Source organism: Prionailurus viverrinus, chromosome D1 (assembly GCF_022837055.1).
Source record: "Prionailurus viverrinus isolate Anna chromosome D1, UM_Priviv_1.0, whole genome shotgun sequence".
Lineage (NCBI taxonomy): Eukaryota > Metazoa > Chordata > Mammalia > Carnivora > Felidae > Prionailurus > Prionailurus viverrinus.
In genome coordinates, this window is record NC_062570.1 from 60009017 (window position 1) to 60019904 (window position 10888).

A 10888-nucleotide genomic window follows, 5' to 3' on the forward strand; every position below is an offset into this window, starting at 1 on the left:
AAATAGAGCACATTCTCAATAAATGTCTGGATAAGTGTGCAAGTCAAAGGAGGGGTCTGGAAGCTCTCCAAGGAAGGGGTGGTGTGACAGGCCTCTGAGAGCCATGCTTTCCTCCCTCTCCCTGCAAGCTGGGCCGTCTGCTGAAGATCCCAGTGCTGAAGTTCTTGCTGCACTCCGCCTCCTATCTGTGGTTCCTCATCTTCCTGCTGGGTGAGTCCCTGGCCATGGAGACACAGCTGAGCACCTTCCGTGGCCGCAGCCAGAGCGTCTGGGAGACTTCCCTACACATGGTTTGGGTCACAGGTACGTGTGTGGGGCCCTTTATTTGTAGTGGTCCCCCTTGTGGGCTCCCTCACTGTTCTTCAAAGTAAGTACTCCAGTAGAGGCGGGGGTGGGGGGGACCCTCTGCCTGTAGATGCCCGCAAACATAGAACCAAACCCCTCTAGGCTCCAGCACTCCAAGGGACCGTTTCTATTCACCCCTAGTTAGAGGATCTAGCCCTGTGATAAGACTCCCTGAGCAGGGGCCCCATTGTTACCCCACTCCAGAGGTTCCTATCCTTTCACAAATAAGACACTGGTCCATAGCTTCAGGTGGGAAATGACCCTGGCGTAATGGTAACCTGCCAGGACACCAGGCAGTCTATCCCGAAAGTCATGGAACAGAAAGGCTCACAGACCAAACTGAGATGCTTTAATCATACAGTTTACTAAATCCATAAATGGTGATGCTGTTATGAGAACCAGAGTTGAAGTTTAAGCAGGGGCTGCGAGAGCCAGAAGTTGCCTCGCCCCAACACTTGGTCTATAGGAGAGACATGGGGGCAAGTAAGTCTGGCCACAGCTGAAGCTTGCTAATCATCCTGATGAGCAGCTAGGAATTTCCTTCGCAATTCTTTTTTTTTTTTTTAATGTTTACTTATTTTATTATTTATTTTTTTAATGTTTATTTATTTTTGAGAGACAGAGAGGGAGAGAGCGCCAGTGGGGGAAGGGCAGAGAGGGAGAGGGAGACAGAGAATCGGAAGCAGACTCCAGGCTCTGAGCTGTCAGCACAGAGCCCGACGCAGGGCTCAAATTCATGAACCGTAAGATCATGGCCTGATCCGAAGTCTAATGCTTAACTGACTGAGCCACCCAGGTGCCCCAATTTATTTATTTTTGAGAGAGAGCACTCAAGCAGCGAAGGGGCAGAGAGAGAGGGAGACACAGAATCTGAAGCAGGATCCAGGCTCTGAGCTGTCAGCACAGAACCCAACATGGGGCTTGAACTCACAAGCCATGAGATCATGACCTGAACTGAAGTCTAACGCTTAACCAACTGAGCCACCCAGGCACTCCAAGCAATTCTTGTGCAAAAGACACATAGGGCCAGAAAGGGTATCAACAGTGGGTAGCTGACTTAAGAGCTGATGAATCCTGAGGGCTTCAGCTGCCTCATGTATATTCAGTATATTATGAATACTTAATCCCTTTCTATGTATTCACACACAAATGATCCACTCGTTTTATTTGTTCAACATGCCACCCAAATAACTAACTTATCTATGCTCAACATGTAAGTTTCATGCATTCCATTGGTTTTCTTCTATAGCAGAAATCAAGTGTTCTTGAACAATTCAGCAAAGGCAATTACAAGAACCCCCCAGAGCTCTATCTAGCCTCTGGCTGGGCAGCTCAGCGGGTTGGGCCATAGGCCCCCTTCCTCAGCTGCCCTCCCCTCAGCCCTAGCTTAGTCAGCAAACTCCTAATAAATGCTTGTTGTTCACTGTGAGTGAAGCCCTGATAATGCACGGATAAATTAAATATGGTTCCATCCATCCATCCATGCAACAACATATAGGACTGAACATCCATCCCAGGTTCACAAGATAGTCTGCTGCTGTCAGAATTGATTCAGTTCCTGACCACACCATGTTCCCACTTGTCCCAGGCCTATGCTCATTCTCTTTCTCCAGTCCTGTCCCCTTCCCACATGACGCCATCACCTGGCTGGCTCCCCTTCTTCCTTCAAATCTCAGCTTAAATGTCACTTTCTTTGAGAAGCTTTCCCTGGCCCCCAAATCAGGGTGAGGGTCCCTTCCTAAATACTCCCAAAACAACCTGTTTCCCTGCTCCTCAATCTTTGCATTCACCATACTGAATTGTAACCACTTGGCTACTTGCCCATCTCCCTCACTAGAATCCTGGAAGGCCGGGGACCATATTTGTGCCAGGGTCCCGCTGGCATATGGTGGTAGCTTAATAAATGTTAGTTTAATAGTGACTACTCGGCCTTGTTCTGGGCACTGGGGACAAGGAGATGAATCAGACATGGTCCCTGCCCTTAAGGAGTTCAGAGTTTAGGGGCGGTGAGGGGAGACAGACCCAGGAAGAGATACCCCATAGGGCCCCGTGGTTGATGGCATCACAGAGATCTGAATGGAGTTGTGAGAGCAGAGTTCAGGGAGCAACTCACTGCACCTGCTCAGGGAAGGTTTTGCAGACAAGGCAGTATTTGACCTGGGCCATATAGGCGAGCCTGGCTTCAAATGGGTGTGGAAGGGCATTCTAGGCAGACAGAAAAAGCACACACGTGTATCCAGGGAATGCAGAAGGGTACAATGCGGCAGGGTTACATGGCTAATGGGGTCCAAGACCCAACGCCCCCATCCCTAGGTCTGGCACTTTTCCCCACTGAGACATGGGCACTCAGAGCAGGCAAATAGTTTGGAGCCCCTTCAAGTCAATATTCTAGAAATATTTGTCCAGCATTTATTCAGTGGAGGGCAGGGAGAAACAGATTTAAACCATTCCCTCCCAGTACCAACCTCTCCCAGGTGTTAGTTTATGCATATAAGCCAACTGGGATCATCGGTGCAGGCCCCACGGTAGAGGAGTCCACATCAGCTGGTAGTCTTTTTTATTTTCACAGATCACTTTGTAGTTACGTAGATTGCATGGTTATGTTTAATCACCTTCGTCCCTGTGATGTTTTAGCTCCCCCGCCCCACGGATAGGTGCCCCCACACCATAACCTAGCTCTGACCTGGAAGCAGGACAGTTCTGCCTTGTCCTGTCCCTGCCTCCTACCTTCAGGCTTTCTGTGGTTTGAGTGCAAGGAAGTGTGGATTGAGGGCCTGCGCAGTTACCTCCTGGACTGGTGGAACTTCTTGGATGTGGTCATCCTGTCCCTGTACCTGGCGGCCTTTGCGCTGCGCCTCCTTCTGGCTGGGCTTGCCCACGTGCACTGCCGGGATGCCCCCAACGGGGCTGCCTGCCACTATTTCACCACGGCTGGTGAGTGCCCCCCAACTCAGTTGGGGTCCCCCAGGCCCTTCTCTCCTTTGGATGTCAGCCTCAGCCTCATTCCACCCTGCACAGAGCGAAGTGAGTGGCACACTGAGGACCCCCAGTTCCTGGCGGAGGTGTTGTTTGCCGTCACCAGCATGCTCAGTTTCACCCGCCTGGCCTACATCCTGCCGGCCCATGAGTCCCTGGGCACTCTACAGATTTCTATTGGCAGGATGATTGACGACATGATCCGGTGAGTACTGTACCTGCTCAGAGCATCCTCCACTGTGATAGACTCCACTTGACCTCCTTGTAAAAGTCGTCACCTCTAGTTGGCACAGGGGTTCTTAACCTCGCTTCCTTGCAGAGGCTCCAGAGACCTCTGAGGTCCTGAAATTACAGACAAAACTAGGGATGTAGACGTAAATGCACATTTCTCTGCAGCAAGGGTCTATAACTTTCATCTAATTCTCAAAGAGGCCCATGACCCCTGAAAAGATTAGGAACCACTGAGAGCAGGACTAGCCCTTGGATGGGAGTTCCAGCCCCAGTTCTGTTGCTCCTCATGACCCTCTCAGGGCCTCAGCTTTCCCATCTTTGTGGTAAGGGCACTGGAGTCAGGGGTCCCTTTGGATCGTTCCCACTCTGCAACAGCTCTTTGAACTCGTGGCATTATCTGGTATTCTTGGTGCTTATCACCTAATAATTAGCAGCCAAACCTGGACTCTCCCGCTAAGCAGAGCCCATAGTTAGTGCCTGCTGCCCAGGGAATCCCCTGCCTGAAGCCCTGGTTACATCTACGAACATCTTCAGCTCAGCTCAGCTTGAGAATCTCCCACCCCACCCCTGAGACTCTTCTACCCGCATGCCCCCCACCCAGCCCCTGTTGCAGGCTGACCCATTCTCACAGGTAGCTTTACCACTGCTGCTGATAAATCCTGTCCAGTAGGACTGTCTGCCTCACTCTTCCTTGAACCACCTCTTAGCATTTCAGTCCCTCCCTGGGAGACTGGCCCACCCCCAGCTTGGATCACTTCAACTAAGTATCCTTTATTCTCAAGGAAGAGCTCCTGCTTTGGCACCATTTTAAATGACTTCTCCTTTCCCATCTTTACTTTCTCTGTTCTTAATAATCACCAAATTTGAATACTTGTCAAGAGATGCTGAGTCTTGGAGGCCATCGCCTAATCCCTCTTCCCAGAACCTGACTTCTCCCAACATAGAAACCTTCTCTGACCTTTCCCCATCCCACCCCCTGCCAGGTTTATGTTCATCCTCATGATCATCCTGACTGCCTTCCTCTGTGGCCTCAACAACATCTACGTGCCCTACCAGGAGACAGAGCGTCTGGGCAAGTATGCTGGGGTGGAGGCAGGGTGGGTAGGTGGGAGTCTAGGGCTGATCGGTCTGGAACTTAGTGATCACCACTGCCTTCCCTCTCCTTTCTCATCTCTTCATTCATAATTAATCTCTTGTTTGAGCAATAATTCACTCTCTCATTGATTCCTACTCATTCATTTGTTCATTAACTCATTTACTCATTCACTTTTCCCCCAAACTTTTTATTTTGAAAAATGTCAATCCTATGAAAAAGTTAAAAGCACAGTGGTTGCCCATATACCCTTCACCTAGCTTCATCAGTTGTTAATGTTTTACCACACTTTGCTCTATCTATTGCTCTCCTTATTTTATTTTCCTTGAAACATTTAAAAGTACGTTGCGAACATCATGACACTTTATCCCTAAATATTTCAGGAGATTTCCTAAGAGCATAACCACAAAACGATTATCACACTAAAAAAATTTATTCCTTCTTCCTTTTCTTTTTTTTTAAAATGTTTATTTAATTTTTGAGAGAGAGAGAGAGAGAGAGAGCATGCACAAGGGGCAGAGAGAGAGGGAGACAGAGAATCCAAAGCAGGCTCTAACCCATGAATCATGAGATCATGACCTGAGATGAAGTTGGATGCTTTTTCTTTTTTCTTTTCTTAAGTAAGCTCTATGCCCAATGTGGGGCTTGAACTCATGACTCCAAGATCAAGAGTCACATGCTCTACTGACTGAGCCAGCCAGGCACTCCCAGCCTCAAAAAATTTAATATCAAGGGGCACCTGGCTAGGTCAGTCAGTAGAGCATGTGTCTCTTGATCCGGGGGTTGTGAGTTCAAGCCCCATATTGAATGTAGAGCTTACTTTAAAAATTGTTTAATTAATTAATTAATATTGAACCCAAATTATTATTTTCTGTATAGTTCTTATTCAAGTTTCTCCAGTTGACCCCCCCCCCCAAAAGTCTTTCTACCCTTTTAAAACTCTGAGAGCCAATCTGGGGTCATGTGTTTCATTTTGTTATCATATCTCTTTAGTCTCCTTTATTAAAAAAATTTTTTTTAATGTTTATTTATTTTTGACAGAGAGAGAGAGAGAGAGAGAGAGAGAGACAGAGCATGAGCAGGGGAGGGGCAGAGAGAGAAGGAGACACAGAATCCAAAGCATGCTCCAGGCTCTGAGCTGTCAGCACAGAGCCCAACGCGAGGCTCAAACTCACAGACAGCAAGATCATGACTTAAGCCGAAGTCGGATGCCAACTGACTGAGCCACCCAGGGGCCCCTCTCTTTAGTCTCCTTTAATCTGCAACATGCCCTCTACCTTTTCTTTGTCTTTCATAACAAATGAACTTTTTTGAAGAGTACAGATCAAAGTATACTGTAGAGTATTCTACAGTTGGGATTTATCTGACTAGTTCCTCATGATAAGATTAAAGTTAAGCAGTTTTGTCAAGAACACAACGTAGTTGATGATGTGTATTTTCCACTGCATCACATCAGGAGACAGAAGATGTCAATGTAGCCCATTGGGAGGCCCAATGGTCTAGCAAACCTCTTCACTGTAAAGGTACTAAGGATGCTCTTTAGTAATATAAAGATATGCTGAGACCATGTGACTAACCTGTTCCCCTTGCCACCTTTCACTGGCTTTAGCATCCATAGATGAATCAGTTATTATAATAGTGGCTTCAAGATGGTGATCTTCTACTACTGCCATTCTTTCTATATATATTTTTTTAATTTTTTAACATTTTATTTATTTATTTATTTACTTACTTACTTATTTTTGAGAGACAGAGAAAGAGACAGAGCATGAGCAGGGGAGAGGCAGAGAGAGAGAGAGAGAGAGAGAGAGAGAGAGAGAGGGAGAGAGAAGCACAGAATCTAAAGCAGGCTCCAGACTCTGAGCTGTCAGTACAGAGCCCGATGCAGGACTTGAACCCATGAATGTGAGATCATGACCTGAGCCGAAGTCAGACGCTCAACTGACTGAGCCACCAAGGTGCCTCTCTTTCTATATATTATTTGCTGGCATTCTTCTCTAAAGAAGTGCTGTCTTATTTTTTAAAAATCACTATGGGATTCAAAGATTTTTTAAAATGTAAGAATCCATTATAGTCATTATTTCTTTTTGATGCTCAATTCTTCCAAAACATGGCCAATAATTCTTGTGTCTGTTTATTCACTCACTCATTCATTGTCCATTCATTCATTTGCCCACTTTTTAAGTTTATTCACTTCATCATTCAGTTGTGGTGGGCTTTTTATAATTGTTTTCGGGCCCACACCCATTTACTGATACCTTTGCAGTAAGTCCTATCCCTGGCACTGGAAGCACAGATAGAGGAAATGAACCGAACCAGGCTCAGTCTCATGAAGAAGATACCCAGTGCACAAATAAGCTCAATTTGTGGTGATAAGTGCTGTGAGGAAGGAGGGCTTCTGTTGAGGAGACCCACAGGGGAAAGCTCCTTCTGGGGGAAACCACTAGGGGTGGCAACCATTCATTCCAGCCAGCTTGGGTAATCAGGAAAGACTTCACCAGGAAGGGATTATCTGGACTCCACCTACAAGGATTATGGACTTCAGAGAAGGTGCAGGGCATCCTGGGCAGAAAGGGAACATGTACCAAAGCAGGGAGGTATGGCTGTAGAATAGCAAGATGTCTTCCATGGTTGGCATGTAGAGGGAGTTCTGAGAGAAGAGCTGGAGAGGGTAGAGAAGCCAGGTCATGGAGCCCACGAATGTCCTCCTAAGAAGCTTGGGCTGTTTCCAGCATGCCAGGGAGCTCCGGGTGGCCTTCCAAGCAATGATTCTGTTATAAATTCTTCATGAGTGCAACTACATGGTTTTATCAATGATGCTGAAGGAGCTACACTTGGGCCTGTGGATATTGGTCAAGGCTTTGTCATTGGTTCCAGTATAAATGGAGGCTTTATTCCAGTATAAATGGAGACCAATCCTCTTACTAAGAACTTTTGTTCACATCCAACCTTCAGGATGTTAACTTAAAGGAACTGAGCTTAGACAGCTGTAACCGTGAACTGTAGCACCAGAGGCAGCAACCATTCATTCCAGCTTGCTTCATAGGTCTTGGTGGTATCAGTCACTCCACAGTGGCACAGGCAGCCTGAGCCCTCCTGTGCTGTTCGTTCACAGATGACACCTTATTAAGTAAAAAAAAATATTTCTGCTAACAATCTCAGGTAGGTTGCATGGTAGGCATATGAACTGAGAGTGATTAGGAGCATTTAAGGTTTGACAAACCTCAAATCAGCAATTAAAAAGAACACCTAGATGGGGCAGGGGAGGGGGGAGTGCCTGGGTGGCTCAGTTGGTTGAGCCAACTCAGGTAGTGATCCCAGGGTTGTGAGATTGAGCCCAGTATTGGGCTCCATGCTGAACGTGAAGCCTGCTTAAGATTCTCTCTCTCTCTCTCTCTCTCTCTCTCTCTCTCTCCCTCTCTCTCTCTCTCTTTCCCCCTCCCTGCCCCATTCACTCTCTCTTTCTAAAAGAAAGAAAGAAAGAAAGAAAGAAAGAAAGAAAGAAAGAAAGGAGGGAGGAAGGGAGGGAGGGAGGGAGGGAGGGAGGGAGGAAGGACACCTTGGATGCAATGTAGAGGACAGAATAACAAGAGACTGAAGCCAGAGACCAGATGCAGGGGCTGTTGCAGTAATCTAGACCTGAACTGGCACTGAGATGGAGGGAGTAAGATGGATTCACAGATAATGTGATCAGGTCTGTGAGTGACTAACAGACAAGCACATTCTGCTGGGGGTCGAGAAGGGAGTTCAGGAAGGGCTTCCCGGAAGAGGTGGCACTGGCTTTGCTATCAGAGTGGTCCAAATCACCATCCTGTCTCACCCAGACCATGACAAGTTTCTTAACTGGTCTTCATGCCCCTACTCTCTCTCTCATAGCTGTATCCTTAGTACATTTGGCTCATAGTAACATGCTCTATAAATATTGGCTTACTGAAAGAATAAAAGTGAGAGCTCAGAAATGACAAGAGTAGGTATGGGTCATTGTGGTCCAAAGGGCTTCATAGAAGCAGATCGCCCTTAGCTGGGTCCTGGAGGGTGAGGAGGAGTGTGTCTGGCTGGGTCCCGGAGGGTGAGGAGGAGTGTGTCCGGGTGGTGCTGAGGCTCTTCTCCCACCCCTCACATCCTATCCTTTGCTTGGCCCGGCACACCAGTTTCAACGAGACATTCCAGTTTCTGTTCTGGACCATGTTTGGCATGGAGGAGCACAGCGTTGTAGACATGCCTCAGTTTCTGGTGCCTGAATTCGTGGGCCGGGCCCTCTACGGCATCTTTACCATCGTCATGGTCATTGTGCTGCTCAACATGCTCATTGCCATGATTACCAACTCCTTCCAGAAGATTGAGGTGTGTGGACTGAGGCCACCTGTGGCCAGGGAAAAGAAGGGACACAGAGATGGAGAGGAAATGGATGCAAGGAGTCCAGACACTTGGGTTCCTCCTCTGGCTCCCCTCCTGTTTTGTTTTGTGGCTTGGGGCAAGTTTTCCTTACCAGGCCTCATTTTCTTCATCTCCAAAATGAGGCTCTTTAATAATGCTATTCGTTTCTCCAGACACAAGACGCTTCATGGTGGGGAGGAAGGGTGTGTTGTGGAAATGTAGATGGGAACATGGGACGGGAGAGGGAAGATGGATGGGGTCAGGTTTGTGGCTGGAGAACAGCCTGGGCAGGAATTGGATGTCAGAGGATGAAAGACAGTGGTGAGGAAGAAAGGAAGGGGGGAGCCAGGTGGGGGAAATGTGAGTGATAAATGGGAATGGGGAGAAGGCGGCGCTTGGCACACTGCAGGAGAGACATGGAGACCAGGGGAAGCATGAGGCAGACTGCGCGGGCAGGAGGGCGAGGGGCCAAAGCAGTCCTTGCACAGCCTCTGCCTCCGGCCTCAGGACGACGCCGATGTGGAGTGGAAGTTTGCTCGCTCCAAGCTCTACCTGTCCTACTTCCGGGAAGGCCTGACGCTGCCTGTGCCCTTCAACATCCTGCCCTCCCCCAAGGCCCTCTTCTACCTTCTCAGGTAATGACCTGAGAGCTTTCGCTCCCAACCCCCCAAGCACCCAGCACCCCTAGCCCAGCTCCTGCCCAATTCCCTACACCCTGTCCCCTGATCAACTGCTGTGGGTCCTCTGAATCTCTCAGGAGAATATTCCGCTTCATCTGCTGTTGCTGTTCCTGCTCTAAAACCAAGAAGCCAGACTACCCGCCAATCCCCACTTTTGTGAGTACCTCATTTGCTTGTCCGTGGTCTTCGTCACAACAGGCCTTCAATGGTATTATCTATACCACCTGTTTGCACACCCTTGTCTGTCTTTCTGGACATGTTCTCCAGAAGGCCAGCTCCTAGGTCCTCCTCTAGCATATGACTGCCTTTCCTTCTTCCTGACTCTGGCCATTTTCTAGATTTCCAACCATGGGTCACCCAGCTTAAACAGAAATCCATGCCACCTTGCTCCCAAGCCACTGACACCCTGTTCAGCTCAGGCACATCCTATAGCCTTAAGTGGCCACCGGAGCCTCTGCTGAGCCACAGAAGGATCAAGAAACCCCTACTCCCCCAATAATCCTTTTCAGTATTGTATTTTTATTACTATTTTTACATAATCTTTTTGCCATCAGAAAGAAAAAAAAAAAGCTCCCAGCCTTCAGACAAACCTCTTGGCCCTAAACTGAGCCAAGACACAGATGAACATTTAAAAAAAAAAAAAAAAAAAGTTAAGAAACCAAGGGACAAATGCCCCACAAACTAGGAAATTAAATGGCTGATAGAGGCCTGAGAGAGGAGGCTGAGCCTCCAAGGGGCTCCCTTATCTCTTGTTATCTGTTCCCTAACCCAGGCATGGGCACCATATCCTAATTCAGACCAGCGTTACTGCCAGGTCTGTAGGGGGTTCTATCTGTTCCCTTTAAAACTTGTTACCTGAGGATCTCTCCAGGCCAGGGTCGCCAGGCCAGATCCCCAGGTGAAGAAGGCTCTTCCTGATTGGTCAATAGTTTGTTCAACAAGTACTTACCAAAGCATACCTATTCTGGAAATAAAGATATGCAGAATGGTGGTCCCTCAAGGTCTAGAGTAGGAAGGAGATGGACTGTAATTGCACAGCACAGCCAGCCTATGGTAGAAAGAAGCACAGAGGACAGGCCCCAGACCCAGGAATCCGGGAGTTTCCCAGAGTCTTGAGGGCAGAACAGTATCCTGAAGGGTAAACAGGAGGTTGATGGGCAGATACAGTGGACATGGGAGCTCTAGG

The 10888-nt window shown here is 48.0% G+C and overlaps 1 protein-coding gene across 1 annotated transcript in view; it reads left to right on the forward strand.

The window, feature by feature from the left end:
* Positions 1–10888, forward strand: part of XNDC1N (XRCC1 N-terminal domain containing 1, N-terminal like) — a 38375-nt gene that overhangs the window by 24495 nt on the left and 2992 nt on the right. Inside the window, exons 17-23 of the mRNA XM_047879132.1 lie at positions 129–303; positions 3079–3279; positions 3364–3526; positions 4536–4628; positions 8797–8989; positions 9530–9657; positions 9780–9858. Coding sequence (XP_047735088.1) covers positions 129–303; positions 3079–3279; positions 3364–3526; positions 4536–4628; positions 8797–8989; positions 9530–9657; positions 9780–9858 — 1032 coding nt within the window. The remainder of the gene's footprint in view (positions 1–128; positions 304–3078; positions 3280–3363; positions 3527–4535; positions 4629–8796; positions 8990–9529; positions 9658–9779; positions 9859–10888) is intronic.